The sequence below is a fragment of the Diabrotica virgifera genome, chromosome 8 (genome assembly GCF_917563875.1).
Source record: "Diabrotica virgifera virgifera chromosome 8, PGI_DIABVI_V3a".
NCBI lineage: Eukaryota > Metazoa > Arthropoda > Insecta > Coleoptera > Chrysomelidae > Diabrotica > Diabrotica virgifera.
In genome coordinates this window covers 134,126,519-134,144,216 of record NC_065450.1, presented here as the reverse complement: position 1 = coordinate 134,144,216, position 17,698 = coordinate 134,126,519, and the positions used below count along the sequence as shown (strand labels likewise).

The following is a 17,698-nucleotide window of genomic DNA, read 5'->3' as shown; positions in this document are numbered from 1 at the left end:
ACCCCCCTGGTGCAGCTTCTCCTTTTTTTATTTCGTATAGCTGCTCCTTCTCTTCATCCCATCTCCATTCTCTACCGTCTCCTATTAACTTTTTGTATCCAATTCTTGCCATTTTTCCTTTTTCTCTTTCTTCTTTCGCCACCTTGCTTAATTGTTTCTGTATTTCTTTTTCTTTCATCGTTAGGTCACTGTTTATGTAAATGCGTTCGTTGTGGTTTTTTAACTTTCTCTTGTTTTTCAATATCTCCATTTTTTCAGTCATTGTTTCCGTTTCTATAACACAGAGATTCTCTCCAATTTTTGTGGCGTTCCTTAATTTCACTTTAACATGCAGTTCTCTGACTAGGAAATTTTCCATTTCTTCTCTAATGTTTCTATCGTCGTTTGTGCCCATTTTTAATCCTGATATTATCAGGTTTTTCTTCTTACTGTATTTTTCTATGTATTCGATTCTTTCCTGTAGTTGCTTTACTTCTCTTTTCAAGTTCTGATTCTCTTGCCTCATTTCCATTAATTGCTTATTGTTTTCGGCTTGTTCCTTCCTGACCTGTTTTATTTCATTCATCATTTCTTCATTTTTCTCCATAAGTTCTTTCATCATTCTAATCATGACTGCATTTGTATCTTTGTCTGCTTCATTTTTCTGTTGTGTTCTCTTTGCTTTTTTACTTTTTTCAAAACTGTCATCGTTTCCTTCCGTTCTCCTCCGTTTAGTTTCTTCGTCTGTTTCTACCTCGCTTCCAGTTTCGCTTCTATGCTCACTCATTGTGTTTTTATTTAGAGACCTAATTCTGTATTTACTTATTACTATGTATTAATATTATTGTTATTTTATTTATTAATTATTTAATTTTTAAATTTTTATTTTACTTTTAAAATTATTTAAAAATTGTTTAATTATCGGTTATTTATTTATATCAACAATAATATTTCGACTCTGTATTTTTCGATAGGTGCAACATACTTGAATTTATCTATTAGCAGAGCCGTGCGGTAGATCTTTTAAATATGATGCAAGTATTCGAAATGCCGCCCCCTAAATATTATTGAAACTTAATACTAGTATTTATTTTTATTTATAATAGTATTTATTTTTATTAAATGAAATTACACAAAATGAACGAAAACTTTTATTTTAAAACAAACCATACTTTAAATTGAAATACCTACAAGTATTAACATTAAATAACATTTACAAAAATTACAATTTTACCCTTTTATTTTTAATTTTGGCAAACTCGTCAATCAGATTGGTATAGTATAAAGTACCAGCCAGTGAGGAATCTATTGAAATAAGTGCTTTTTTTAGTTTTGTTTGTCTTGTGGAGCTTTGTAAATAGTTTTTAATCATTTTTAATTTTGAAAAACTTCTTTCCCCTAGCTACCAAGACAGAGAGTGTTAATAAAATTCTTAGGGCCGGTACTTTCTGCACCTTTCTGTCCCGATTAAACCCCGGTTAGAGGAATTTTGTCATGCGAAATTCCGATAAACGGGGTTTAATCGGGACATATAGTACCGGTCCTTAGTGATACAACTACATTTGGGTATAAAGAAATTAGGTCATTTGGCAAAAATATTTCAAAACCTCTAAAGGTTTCATGGAGTATGGTATCATTTGGGATAAATCATGCAATTCTTCTAGAAGATTGCAAAGTATTGAATGAAGATTAATAAAATATTTTTCTAGTATTTTATCATCTATTTCCCTCAATTTAAAAGTATCATATAAAAAATTAAAAATTTTTATTATGAGTTTCTAAGAGCGAAAATCGATCAATCAAAAAATTAATGGCAATGTCTAAAATATAGATGAAAAAATTTACTTTCAATTTTTCTTCCTCTGTTAAGAGCTGATCCACAGATCAAATTGACGCTTTTTCCTCTTGGCTCAAATTTAATTTTCAGCTTAAAATTCGGAACTTCTATCAAGATTTTCTGCAATTTCATTATCAGTAATTTTCATTTGGTCATAGCCAGATTGTCAGTAACTTTTCATTTTTTCTATAGTTTCTGACAAAATTTTTATTTACACAATCTGACAAATTTATAGTTATAATAGGTACATGTTGCAACATATTCAAGACTGAATTTATATGAAATAAAATATCATGCCAAAGAACTACACCGCATATAAATTTATAATATTTAATATTTTTTACTAATCCTCGTGCTTTGAATTTAGTTTCTGAATCTTTGTTGACATCTTCTATTATTTCGAAAAAATCATCATAATATGAAATATATTATATTTCACAAAATTGAAATCCTAGAGGTTTCAATGCATCTATTCGACTTAACCATCTAGTAGTACTCAACGGTTTTAGTGTTGTGAAACATGTCTTTTCAGAACTTCCTCCCAACGCTTTGTAAAACCAGAAAAAAGTGTACCTACAGGTCTTGTATAATATAAAAAAAAGGTTGTTTCTATACAAGACCACGCTGCGTCATTTATGACTAAGTTTAAAGAGTGGCATGCGCAGGGCATGTAAAACGCCCTCGGATATTTTTTAAGTATTCTGTTTTGCACACCCTTTCTTATTCCTTTCATATTAACCCCGTTATCATAGCCTTGTCCTCTGAGCCATTTTAAATCAAGAACTAATTTTTCCAAATTTGTCAAAATAAGTTCTGTTAAACCTTCACCAGTTGACTATTTTCGGCTGACACTTGGTCCTATATATTGAATGACTCAATTATTCGACTCAATATATTCAATGACTCAATTTTTATTTTTATTTTACTGATTATGCCACCCCCCTTGTGATGGCGCCTGATGCGGCTGCCTCACCGCATCATAGCACCGCACGGCCCTGTCTATTAGTCACTAACACTGCGAAAAGAAGCAACGGCTAGTCGCCCCAGCGGACCGTGACTTCTTATCAGTGCCAAAAAACTTAATGATAATTATTGTTTTACTGTTAGTAATTTAAAATATATTTTTATTAAAACTAGGTTAGGTTAATAATGGTTGGATCTTACTTTTAAAATTCTTGTTTAGTTTACACTCTAAATTACTTAATTCACTTATTTACACTTTGTAAGACTTTGGTGATTTATCTGTTCGCAATACCTCAGTAATTTTGAAGCTAAATTTCGGAGCAGATTCAAATTGACCTCACTGTCTCTTTACCCAAAATTGACCATAAGCAAATGAAAACTGAGATAACTACTGAGTTTATAAGAAGGGTAAAACAGCTGCTTCGTTCACAGCCTAACAGTAAAAATTTGTTTAAGGCACTAAACACCTACGCTTGTTCCGCGCTTAGCTATTCATTTGGTATTGTTAAGTGGACAAAAACGGATATAGAAAATCTTCAGCGAAAAGTACGAACACACCTCACAAAGGCACAAAAACACGACCCTAAAAGTGCAGTAGAACGAACGACATTACCCCGGTATTTAGGAGGAAGAGAACTTATGGATATAGGTGAGCAATTAGATAAACAGATTGCTAATTTAAGAACTTATTTTCAGATGCAGGTTGAGACATCTACTCTACACCGCGCAATTTGCGCAGTAGATGACACAACACCGATCAAACTGAGTTAACCAGAAATGCGCATAAACCACCTTACTAAGGACGAAAAACTGCGCACCTGGATGGGTAAACCTCTGCACGGGCGACATCCCAATGAGGTCAGCCAAGACTATGTCGACAATACAGCGTCGAACTATTGGTTGACATCAGGAAAGATGTTCCCTGAAACGGAGGGCTCATTACTAGCCATTCAGGATTAGGTTATACCAACCAGAAATTACCTGAAATATATCATCAAAGACCCTCATGTTCAAAACGACAGATGCCGATATGGATGTCAAGCCCAAGAAACCATCCAACATCTTACAGGGGGCTTCCAGGCATTTGCTGCAACTGAGTACAAGGAACGGCATGACGCAGTGGGAAAAATCCTTCATCAGGAGATAGCTATCAAGCTGGGACTTCTCCAAACCGACCATCTCCCATATTATCAATACGTCCCTGAGAGTATGCTTGAGGATGGCAACTACAAGCTATACTGGGACCGCACTGTGCTCACAGACCAAACAGTGGCGCATAGTAGACCAGATCTCGTATTAGTCAATAAATTAACGAGACAAACAACCCTCATTGATGTGGCGATTCCTAACAACAATAATCTACGTACTAAATTTACTGAAAAGATCGCCAAGTACAGAGATCTGGAAATTCAAATACGAAGACAATGGAGAATGCAAAGTACCCAGACGATACCGATTATTATGTCTACTACTGGAGTCATTCCGAAGACCCTCCTCGAAAGCATAAAAAAGCTGGGTCTTAATGAACATCTTTATAAGACCATGCAGAAAGCAGTACTACTCGCAACGGCCAGATGCGTACGAAAATTTTTGGGAGATACACCTGCATACCAAGTCACATAGGGCTCGATAACACGGAAAGAGTCCCACCAGAGCTCAATCCTTTTGATACCGTAGGTATCTGGGATGAGTCAATTTTCCCCTTAGAGGGAGTGTGAGCCGTATGGCTAAATCTGGATAATAATAACTAAAACGTTTATTTTAATTTTACTTTTTAAAATTCGTAATACAAAGTATAACATAAATGAATAGAAATTCCTCTAATGTTCTATTTGAATACGGACATAAAAAATAGGTTGAAATATATTTACTAATTAAATAATCTTGGTTAGCAAATTTGGCTAAAACCCAAAACAGCTCTAACAATTTCTATATTTATAGAAATTTCGAAAAAGAAAATCTATAGAAAGAATTCTATATTCATAGAAGCCTTTGAGATGTTGGTTTTTCGAAGGATGCTGAAGATCTCTTGGACAGATCACGTGACCAACAACGAGGTGCTAAGAAGAATGGAGACTGAGAGAGAATTCCTAAATATTGTAAAAAAACAGAAAAACGAGTTATCTAGGAAAAAATTTACATAGAAGAAAGATACAACTTTTTACGACTCATAAAGGAAGGGAAAGTGGAAGGAAGAAGAGGTCAAGGAAGAAGAAAATGCTCCTGGCTGAAGAACGTGAGAGACTGGACAGGCATGGACACACATTCGATACTAAGAACCGCTAAAGATAGAGAACAATATCCTGTAGTTATAGCCAACGTTCAGTAATGGAGAAGGCACCTTAAGAAGAAGATAAAAGAAGAAAATATATAATTCAAAATGTTAGCAAACAGCAGTTGTTTGTAAAATTATTAATATTGCTAAAATGATTATATTATAAATAATTAGTATTGTAGTTAACTGTTAAAATTAAATACCATTTGTTTAATTCGGAGGGAAAAGTACAGATGACAACAAAAAATTAAAAAAGCCGAGTTGAAAAGACATTATAAGTAAAAGAACAAGCAAAATAATATGAAAAATAAAAATATTAATGCCTGGTTGCACCAACAAATCTTAATCTCCAGCTTAACCCAGCTCAGCTTATAGATAGGGCCGATTTAAGTGTCACATACGTTGTAATTTTCAATTCTTATCAATGCAATGCACATGACAATCGATTGTGGCAAGCTGAAAGTTGATCTAAGACTCAATGGTGCAACGCATATGTTTCGTTAATGCACGCCTTAAGCTTAAGATCTGTTGGTGCAACCAGGCATAAGAATACAACAAATAAACTTCTAGATCGTTCAAATCATTATTCATTATTCTCTTATAATAAATATCATATCTAAACTCTAAAAACTCGATTTTCTAGCTTTTTTGGCTGCAAAATCTTTAATCAAATTTTTAAAATCTAAGGCTTGAAAAAGTTAAGCATTTGAAACAAAACTGGCCGAACTAGACAATCTACATATAATCTTAGAAGTCGAGTTACTCAAGTAGTTTTTGATTCTTTTCAACACGCTGAATGATCTTTCTTCAGATGCATTAGATGTCATCATGCATGGTAGAATGCGCAAAGTCGTGTCCATATTCGGAAATAATGTTGTTAACTGTTTTTCATGAGTAATTTTCAGATACTCCAAAAGTGTATTTCTGGGAGGCTTGGTAATCTTGTTCTTATAAGGTTCTCTTTCTTTATCAAATATACCTTCAATAAAGCTCTTGAACTGTACACACTCTTCTCCAATGTCGCCATGTATGTCGATTCGATACTTTTTAGTCAAAATAGAAACGTTTGCCCCGATTTCTTCATTAGAAATTGACGATAAGTTGTTTTAAATCCAAATTCTTCATTAAGACTGAAATAAACTTCAGACCTTTCATTCAATTCTGAATTAAGTGTGTCAATTACAACATTGAATCTTTAAGTTTTCTTTGCCATTAAAGTGGGGTTCAGTGGATTTATCTTCTTTGTCTTAGCCAGGGAGAGCTTTTCTTTTAGGGCGTCTTTTTATTTCAAGAATATAGATTTCATTTTTAGACAACTCTTTTTCTCTTTTTTCATATAGGAATCAAAGTTGTCTCTCAGACTCAATGCATACTCCTTCAGAGATTTGTATGTTGCAAGTCACATTCAAGTCTGTAGCAGTTACTGTTTTGCTACTCTTGTCAAAACGTTGTAAAATACCGTACCACGTGTTTACTAGAATAGCCATTCTTTTATTTGAAAAATTGTTTACTAATTTCAATTCAATTAGCAAATTTTTTTTACAAAAAAGTTTTTACAAAACGCTGCGGCCCCCTTTTGCTTGCGGCCCTAGGCCGTGGCCTAGTCGGCCTAGTGGTAAATCCGGCACTGTTTATACATACAGTGTTTGATTTGTATTTACATATCGGGCAACAAAACTCACAATTTTGCTGATTGGGGATGGAAAAAAGTGAATGGCACCTTGGTACCAAACAAAATGAACCAGAAGAATGAAATTCCTGCACCAGAAGAACTACTTAAAATGATATTTTGCAATTGCAAAAAAGGATGTGGCTCAACTGGTGGGTGTCGCAAACTTGGATTATATTTACGGTGACCATATCTTTTTAAAGAAAAAAAAGTACAAAAAACAACAAAAATGTATAAAAAACGCAAAATGTATCTGTTTATTGGACAAACAACTTTTTGCCAGTAAAAATAAATAAACATAAAAAATTATATCAATTGAACTAAACATAACACATTATATTAACTTTAAAAAAGTTAGAAGACTGTAATTAAAAGTTTTTAGATGAGGGACCTGGAATAGCTTCATCTTCTTCCGGTTTTTGTACCATTCATATTTTTCTGAACTTAAAATTAATTTAAGAAGGTCCGGCTTCGACTGAAGTAAATGAAATATTTCATTACAAGTCTCATCCAAATTTGTGTACTCCTGCATCACTGACTTGAGAGTAGAAATGGACATTTGTAACTTTTCCGACGTCCAATAATTATTTATTACAGCAAATAAACGCTCGATAGCTGCACTAGTACCCGGAAGACAAAAAATAAATTTGCATAATATTTGTAAGTTTTTCAGTTTGAATTGATCTACACACTTAAAAACTTCAAGCCATCGATCCTGACTATTTTTTTCTTATCTGTTACACCATTGATTATAAAACACCCACTCTAGTTATTAATCAATTGTTCCACTCAGCAATTTTTTGACTTGTAGCCACATCTTTCAAAATTCCCAGTTCGTCAAAGAGTTGATCTTCATTTAAAACGGTTGCCTTGATATACAGTTTAAAAGCTTCGAAAGAATAGCAAACATCGTTCCATGTTATTTCATTTCTAGACATATCCATTTGAAAAGTTTCAACTCATGAATATTTTGTACTCCAGTTTTCTAGGTAGGTTACACATTTTGTGTAAAAATGTCTCACTTGTGTACTGAAGTTTTCAGTAGCGGCTTGTCCGTCTTCAAGTTTATCAAGACATTCTCTCACTTTAAGCGGCAAAAATAATGCGTCCAACCGATGCGATGTTGTAATTTGTTTTTAAGAATAAAGTATTCTTGGGCAGCATCTGCCGCATTTATTTTACCACCTTCTACTTTCAGAATGGCTTCATGAAACTGAGACGCCACATTATGAACGAGCCACATCCACATCTCTGAAATGAGATCAATAAAAAATTGTCCCAAAATTGTGGGACAATTTTCAGATCACAGGAAATAAGCTTTAAGTGGTTCAAATATTTGTAAAATCCGTTCAATTGCAGGCATCATGTTTAGAAATCGTGTTTTTGAAAATGATATTTTTTTGTATTCGTAATTGACCGATTCACAAAATTACTTTAGTTTATCAACTCTAACAGTGTAAATATAGAAATGCTTATAAATTTTCACTGTTATGACTTCGATATAAATTGGTAAAACATCAGTAGCACGTTGAATACAATAATTGTTGAATATGTGAGCAATACATCCAATACCGATTCAAGGTTTCCCGTAAGAATTAGTCAATTTAGTAAAAATAAGTTATTAATATCTTGTCTTTTAATTCCACCAAAATTAGTATTTGTGTTATTGTTATCTGCTGTAATTTAAGTAAACGTGCCAAATATAAACAACTGAGAACAGTATACAAAGATATTTGTTTAAAAATATTAAAAGATACAAATATTAATTTTTTTAGAAAAAATAAGTACATTTGCGTGTCCTTAGAAAGGTTTTAAAGTACATTAGGACAATATTTAAAAATAAGTACTGTCCTACTTAAATAAGTACAGATGGTCACCGTAATTATATTGCAATTAATCTTGTGGTTTTTGTTCTGGTTATAGCTACCAAAATTGTTCTCCTGTCGACCAAGAAGAAAAGGAAGTTGATGCAGAAGAAATTGACGAAATTGGAAGTTGAAGTTAAATTATTGATATATACTTTAAAAATCATATTAATTTTATACTTAATTATGTTGTAAAATAAATATTTTTCATTATCACCAAAATGTGAAGTTTAAAATATTTAATTTCCCTCAAACGTATATTTTTATGGGATACAAATTTTATAAATACATCATTAAATCATAAGCAACAATTAATTATTTTCATTTTCTTAACGAATTCTATTATATATATTACTTCAAGCTTGCAAAAAGATTTTTCCCCTATTTTTGAAGTTATACTTCTTTACGCGCGATATGAGGGTGAATTTTAATAGGATTAAAACCTTTGATCCCGGCGCAGTCGAATTACAACTTTGTTCTGATTGGATGTTCAAATGACATGACAAAAATTATCCAATATGGCAGCTGTGGCACAGCTGTGGGACTGTGGTTTGGTTATGTATGGTTGTTGCGTTTTAAAATTTGTAGGGAGAGAAACAGCAAACAAAAAGTTAGTTAATGGTTATACTGCCTTTTTAAATAATTTTCATATTATATTTTTGGACTTATTAACATAGAAGAGATGATTGTTGCATGGCAATGTGAAAGCGCATCAAACTGTGACTAGTATGAGTGCCGCAAAATTACTGATAAAACCTATTAGTTCGAAGGCGTAGAGAACTGTGGATAACAACAATCAACCGGGACGATCTACGATCTCGCTTATTCAAAGGTAAAGAATCTTACACTGGTAAGTGTTTTAAAAATAGTTGATCAAATTTTGTTATGATATTTGAACATAGCCACTTTGCACGATGCAAGTGATTGCGAAATTTATTAGTCGTTATACGGGCTCTGATTGGGTGTTGAAATGATCTGTCAATAATAAATAATTGTTCAATATGAAGGTAAACAAATGTATAATATATTAGTTTTATTGTTGTGAGGACAGAAACAAAAAAGTTTATAATTGTAGTGATTTTTAAATAGTTTTTAAAGCAACAGGTATGTAATAATTGTAAATGTATCATAGGTACCTACCTATCTGAAACTACCAAAATACATAGTATGTAATACTTTTATTTACATAATTTGATTACCATCAAAATTTCTATCAATATTCACCTAATATATTGTTTTCTTACTCTATGTTTTGTTGTATTTTTTCAATTCTAAACCATTTCAATTCAAAATCAAAATAATTTGATTTACATAATTCAAAAATGTCAAAAGTTTAATCCGTTTAGTTAGGGGATCTTCGCATATAATGACACACTGTCTCCGTGGCGAAGCGTTTAATACGAGTGAACCCCAATACAACGCCAATACCAGCCGCGCTGGTAAGTTGGTTAGAATCCCAATAGAAACTTTTATTTTTTTTATACATTTTATGATTGTAAGTATATTTATTATATAATTTTATTTTCAGAAAATACGTATTTAGTTAAAAAATTTTCCGACAATTAATGTTCAGAAATCATTTGTGGCATTTTTAATGTGTTTGTGTGTGTTTTATTCTTTTATTATTTTAATTTTTGGCACTGTTTTAATAAAAATGTTTGAGAAGTAGTAAGTATAAATTAGTTTAATATTAAAATAAAATATAAATAAAAAGTATATTAATTTCGTTTATAATCATATAATTATATAATAGAAGTATAACTTATTACGTGCGTACAAAGTACACACACATTCTTTTTTTATGATAAGGGGTAGTTTTTAGGGGTTGAATCAAAATAAAAACTTGTATGTATCAGGTATTTTATAATTAAATAATATATATTTTTTATATTTAAGATCGAAAATAGAATGATTTCATAATCTCAGCCATTTTTTAATAACTCTATGAGGGGTAGTTTTTAAGGGTAGTTACACATAAAAATATCGAACTAATAGTAACATTGTAAAAAAACAAAAAATATTGAACAACATGTTTAAACAGATTGTTGTCTATAACTGCTTCCGTTTAATAATTTTTAACTTTTTACTAAGTTTCATTCTTAGGGGTGGATTTTGATGGTTGCATTATTAAAAAAATTAAGTGCCAGATTTATTGTGCTTGAAGGAAAAAAATTCTCCTATTACAATACAAAATCAAAAAATTTATGTCTCGTGACCATATTTTTTAAATAATCTTTGTATGAGGGGTTGTTTTTAAGGGTTGTGAGCTGTAAAATATTAGAATATTAAAGTCATCATTTAAAATAATCAACATTTAACATATTTGAACATAATTATAGCCTATTACCGCTTTAATTCATTAGTTTTCAATTTATTGGAGTAAGCGAGCAGTTTTCACCCCCTAAACATAAAAAGCATACTTTGCGACCGAGTCAGGTTTGAAGAGGAGGGTAAAATGAAGTTATTTTCAAAATTTCAAGAAGATCGATGAAGGCAATTAGAATTGCGAGGTTTGGATCCATTTTAAGCTTGAATGATTGTACTATAAATAGTGCGGCTTCAGAAATAGAGATGCTCTGACTGTATCTTTCAAGAACAAGAGACTTACAGCAAGAATGCAGCTGGGAACAACTTTGGTAGTATAGTATGATCAGCGGCGTAAGCAGAAAAGTCCTAAGGGGGGATTACAACTACTGGAGGGTCTCTGGGGTGTATGGAATAGTAATGGAGTTAATCGTATAGAGCTCAAAGTACCAATGGGGGGGAGGGGAGTACTATAACCCTCAAAACCAACCCTGGTTACGCCACTGAGTATGATGTGGCAACTGATAACCTTCTCTTTAATTTATTCATATTATTTATTTTGCCAGATTCAGTAAATATATTTGATAGAAATATAATGAAAACATAAACCTAATTTTGAGCTTTATCACATTCTGATACAGTTTCACAAAAAAAATATTGTTCTTCGTGGCAATTCATATCATTCCAGGCTTTGATTCCTTTAAAATAATCATAGACTATACAATTTTCATCCTTAGTTTTATCAAGACTTAAGCCCGAAGGTTCACCATCTGCCCAATTTGTGTAATCCATAGGTTGACCTGTTGATAACCAAACCCACTGATTGCCTCCAACTAGTTTGGTACCTGATGTCCAGTATATTCCTGTTCCAATGCCTAAAATAATTTAAATAATAAAATATATAAAATTATTTTAGTTTAATCAACGGTTTAATAGATAAGTATTGTAACCATAAAAAAAATCACGTATCTAGTAAATTCATGTACATAATATTTCAATTTCCGTTCTGTATAAGGTTTTAAGGGGCTACATCAGCGCGTCATCAAAATGGAAAAAAAGGTTCCAAGGTTGCAGCTTTAATTTTGAATATTTTGTTGAGATATCTGGCACACATATTCGTAATATAGTAAGGAATAGCGGTACAGAGCCCATTTGAGAAATTTGAGAAATATTTAGAATGTGGAAATTACTCTATAATTAAATAAAATATTCCCAAAACGAGCCTGTACCGCCGTTAAGAAGAACAAAATAATACATTTTCTGCAAATAAACTTTTTTATCAAATGTCTAGATTTTGTGTCACATTGGAACTACTAAAATTAATTACCTATAACAAGAAATCGAAAATATTATAATAGTCCAGAAAGCCACTGCGCATCCGCTAGGAAAAATATTCCGATTCGGATTTTTTGCACAATCTTACTCAAAAAGGACCCCTTTTAACAAATTTGCATGTTGCCAGGACCAAAAGGTGGTCAAATATTTTTTAAACGTTTTTTTTTGTTTTTTTCCTAAAATTATTTTTTTTGCATGGAACAAGTTTTTTTAGGTTTCTTGGATCATTCCAAACAGAAAAGACCTTTAGTGACATTTCTCTAAAGTTGATAGTTTTTGACATATAAGCGATTAAAAATTGAAAAATTGCGAAATCGGCCATTTTTAATCCTCAAAAACTATGTGAAAAACTGAAAATTTCAATGTTGCCAAGGTAGGTAGATATTCTTTAAACATCGATTGATCAAATCCCGAAGAGTTTTTTGCAATACAATATTCAAAACTCCTTTGTTTTTTAATTGCTAATCAAGCGTGCGCGACACTATTTTCCACCGACAGTATGGCGCAAATGAAAGGAATAAAGTCGTTATTTCGTAAACCGGCGACTTTAAGGAAAAATTCCGAAACAGGTCGATTTTTATTTTTAAGTTATGATATTGTGGCATGTATGGTATACTAGTGACGTCATCCATCTGAGAGTGATGGCGTAATTGATGATTTTTTAAATGAAAATAGTGGTCGTGTGCTAGCTCATTTGAAAGATTCTTTAATTCTCTATTCAGTAATATAAACATTTATACAATTATTTATACAGGGTGTCTCTCTACTTCTTTTTTTGTCAAATAATTTAATTCAATAAAATTTCTTTGGACACCCTGTATAAATAATTATGTAAATGTTTACATTACTGAATAGATAATTGAAGAACCTTTCAAGTGAGCTACCACACGACCCCTATTCTCATTTAAAAAAATCATCGATTACGTCATCACGCCCAGACGGATGACGTCACTAGTATACCATATATGCCACAATATCATAACTTAAAAATAAAAATCGACCTGTTTCGGGTTTTTTCCTTTAAGTCAGCGGTTTACGAAATAACGAATTTATTCCTTTCATTTGCACCATACTGTATACACAAATACACATGCAACGGTGGAGAATAGTGTCTTTCATCAATCGATGTTTAAAGAATATCTACCTACCTTGGCAACATTCAAATTTTAAGTTTTTCACATAGTTTTTGAAGGTTAAAATGGCCGATTTCGAAATTTTTCAATTTTTAATCGCCTATATGTCAAAAACTATCAACTTTAGAGAAAAGTCACTAAAGACCTTTTCTATTTGGAATGATCCAAAAAACCTAAAAAACTCTGTTCCATGCAAAAAAGATAATTTCAGGAAAAAAAAAACAAAAAAAAACCTTTTGGTCCTGGCAACGTGCAAATTTGTTAAAAGGGGTCCTTTTTGAGTAAGATTGTGCAAAAAATCCGAATCGGAATATTTTTCCTAGCGGATGCACAGTGGCTTTCTGGACTATAACTAATAACCGATTTATTTCAGAGAAATAAGGAAAAAAATATCCTGTTGGTGACGCAAACCCCTCCAGGCCAAAACCAAATTTTTTGAGTAGTATCTACATCTGTTATATTAACCTAAATGTTTCCTGCAGCCGATTTTGATAATATACATAGTTATAAATAAATGAAGATCAAAAAACGGTAAATTTTCGCTTTTTTCGTCTATTACTAAAAAATTAGGCATTTTAAACAAATTTGTGAGTAAGAAACTTATAAACCGTATAAAAAACTTCAATATGGCGTTCGTTGAATATGTCTATCCTTATTGGTTCCTTAGAAAATTGCAAAATAAATCATAAATTTTGAGTTTTTATAAATATTCATAACTTATGTAAAAATTAACTTAGAACTTTTTTATTACACGGAATACTGAGACTTATGGTACTTAAATCATACCCTAAATTTCAAAGCAATTGGTCAAATAGTTAAAAAGTTATTTAATTTGTTTTTCCCAAATTCATTTTTTTTGCAACACTGTAAGTCAGAGAATGATGAAGTTACAGTAATACTTTAGATAGTTTATGAAAGAAGAAAATTTACAGTATTAATTTAATTAAAAAAAAAAAATAAGAAAAAATAATTATAATTCTTGCAAAATTATTTTGCAAAAACACGTGAATTAAAAAAATGGGGGGGCTAACTTTGTCCCTAATTGTCCTAGGACAGTTGTTTTTCTTTCTCAATGTGTATAAAAGTTCAGTCTTTCTAAATATGAAAAAATAATTTTTCTACGGGTAACGGTTAAAAAGTTATTCTAATTGTTTATAAGTAAGCAAAAAATCGACATGTTTTTGCAAAATAATTTTACACTGTTTAAAATTATTTTTTGTCATTTATTTTTAATTAAGGTAATAGTATAAATGTTCTTCTTTCATAAACTGTCCGAAGTATTATTATAACCTCATAATTTTCTGACTTATGGTGTTGCAACAAAAATGAATTTGGGAAAAACAAATTAAATAACTTTTAAACTATTTGACCAATTGCTTTGAAATTTAAAATATAATTTAAGTACAAGAAGTCTCAGCATTCCGTGTAATAAGAAGGTTCTAAGTTAATTTTTACATAAGTTATGAATATTTGTAAAAACTCAAAATTTATGATTTATTTTGCAATTTTCTAAGCAACCAATAAGGATGGACATATTCAGCGAACGCCATATTGAAGTTTTTTTATACGATTTATGGGTTTCTTACTCTCAAATTTGTTTAAAGTGCTTAACTTTTTGGTCTATCTACCTAACTATCTAATTAGCCTTCTTCGGTCCATCTTTGGACATAGGCCTCCCCAATCCTTTTCCATTCTTCTCTGTCTGTCGCTACAGTTATCCACATAGAGCCAACGTGCTTCTTGACATCATCTGCCCATCTCATTTGTGGTCTTCCTCTGCTTCGTTTATATTGCCACGGTCTCCAATTTATTAGAATTTTGTTCCATCGGTCTTCCTTTTGTCTTATAGTGTGTCCGGCAAATCTCCATTTCAACTTTGCAACTTCTTGTCTAACATCCCTAACTTTGGTTTTCTCTCTTATCCACTCGTTTCTCTTTTTATCCAATAGTTTTATGTGCAACATTTGCCTTTCCATTGCTCTTTGCGTCTTTATGATCTTGTCAATGTTTGCTTTTGTAAACGTCCACGTTTGGGAACCGTAAGTGAGAACAGGGAGTACGCATTGATTGTATACCTTGGTCTTAATATGTTGTTGATATCTTTTGTTTTTAAGGATGTAGCTTAGTTTTCCAAATGCCGCCCATGCCTTTAACCCCTTTATGCCCATAACTTTTTGGTAATAGACGAAAAATGCGAAAATTTACCGTTTTTTGATCTTCATTTGTTTATAACTATGTATATCATCAAAATCGGCTGCAGGATACATATAGGTTAATAATATAGATGTCCATACTACTCAAAAAATTTGGTCTCGGCCTGGAGGGGGATGTGTCACGAGAAAAGTCTTATTTCTCTGGACTAATTAGGCAACATAGAGAAATAGGCACTGTCATTTTGACAAACCTCCGTCGGTTTTTTCTACGTGTAATAGCCCGATTCTCTTATCTGTTCTGTTATCTATATCGATATCTGTTCAGTGCAGTAGTGTATTATTTTCTAGGATATTGGAATTCGTAAGTGTTGATCGGTAGGGAAATAGTGTTTGTTTATAACTAATTTATTAAATTTTTGTTATTAATAGTGTGCAGCAGTGTATTATTTTCTAGGATATTGGAATTTGTTAGTGTTGATCTGTAGGGAAATAGTGTTTGTTTATAACTAATTTATTAAATTTTTGTTATTAATAGTGTGCAGCAGTGTATTATTTTCTAGGATATTGGAATTCGTTAGTGTTGATCGGTAGGGAAATAGTGTTTGTTTATAACTAATTTATTATATTTTTGTGTAATAGATCTAAGATGTGGGACAATTTGAAAAAATAGATTATTAACAATTGTTATGTAGGTCAGTATATTTTACGTAAAAATGTTTCCAATTCTAATGCGAGTATATAAGGTTTTAGGAGGATTTCTTATTCTAGAAATATCATCAATAGTTGATATAAACTAGATCGCATAGAAATCGGCTCACTTAAAAATTTGGTCATTTTTGATGTCTCATATTTCCTAAACCTGCTGGCTGATTTAAGTGATTTTTTAAACATGTTATAGCCTGATTATTTAGCAATACCACTGTAATAATATTGTTGCCAAACAGGTACATTTTCGTTGTATACCGGGTGTACCAATCAAACTTTGTTATTTTCTCAAAGTTCGCATCACCCTGTGGAATATTCTAGCATTTATAAAATAGTGAAATTAAAACCCAACTATAGCTTCAGGTTTTCTTAACATTCTGTTTTTTGGTTCATTCGTTTATGTTGGATAATAAAAAAGTTAGGTACTCTAACAACTACACATGTTCTTCATCAATACACGGTGTTTCTAAAAGTGCGACAAACTTTAAGGGATAGTTCTGCATGAAAAAATAATGACAGTTGGTTTTATAAACGTTTGTCCGCCAATGTTTCTTTTTCGAGATACGGGATGTTGAATTTTTTCTTACAAACTGACGATTTATTTTATTGCTTTAAAACCGGTTAATATATGCCAATGAAATTTGGTGGGTTTTAAGACGTAGTTATTGTAAATTTTTTGACATACAATTAAGAATTTAATATTCACTATTAGCGCGCATACGTGTAATACGACCGATCATATTACTATGCACGCTAATGGTGAATATAAATTTTTGAAGATATTCTTCTTTAGCGGCGAATCGATTGAGGGTAAAATTTGATTGATCCGCGCGCATGCGCACACCGACAGTATGGTATTAGTTGTTATACGGGCTCTGATTGGGTGTTGAAATTTTGAAATGATCTGTCAATAATTGTTCAATATGGAGGTTATCGGTAAACAAAAATATTGTATAATATTAGTTTTTATTGATGTGTGGACAGAAATAAAATCAAATTTATAATTATAGTGACTTTTTAAATAGTTTTGAAAAGCCTCAGGTACGTAATTCTAAATGTTTCAGTTGGAAATACCTAATAGTTTCAATACCTATCTATTTGGAAAATGTAAACAAAATAATGTAGTTACCTATTAGTAGGCAATGCTTTAATTTACATAATCTGATTACGAACAAACTTTCTACAAATCTTCATCTCATATATCGTTTTCTGACTCTATATTTTGTTGTATTTTATTTCGACAAAAATCAAACTAATAATTTTATTAAATCGTATAAATTTATGGTGTAAACGTTTAGTTTGTGTATATTCCCACATGACGTATACGAGAGTTTGGTGCAGTTTGAAATGGCGTCAACTTTCGTACGGCGCGGTAGACGTGAAGTGGGTTCAAGCCCCAAGCAAGTTATTATTTTTTTATTTTTTTTTATAGATTTTATGATTGTAAGTATATTATTATATAATTTTTGAAGATACATAT

The 17,698-nt window shown here is 31.6% G+C and overlaps 1 protein-coding gene across 1 annotated transcript in view; it reads right to left on the bottom strand.

Moving 5' to 3' along the window:
• Positions 1-1,117: 1,117 nt before the first annotated feature.
• Positions 1,118-17,698, bottom strand: part of LOC126890747 (collectin-12-like) — a 62,963-nt gene continuing 46,382 nt past the window's right edge. Inside the window, exon 3 of the mRNA XM_050659918.1 lies at positions 1,118-11,767. Coding sequence (XP_050515875.1) covers positions 11,502-11,767 — 266 coding nt within the window. The 3' untranslated portion in view covers positions 1,118-11,501. The remainder of the gene's footprint in view (positions 11,768-17,698) is intronic.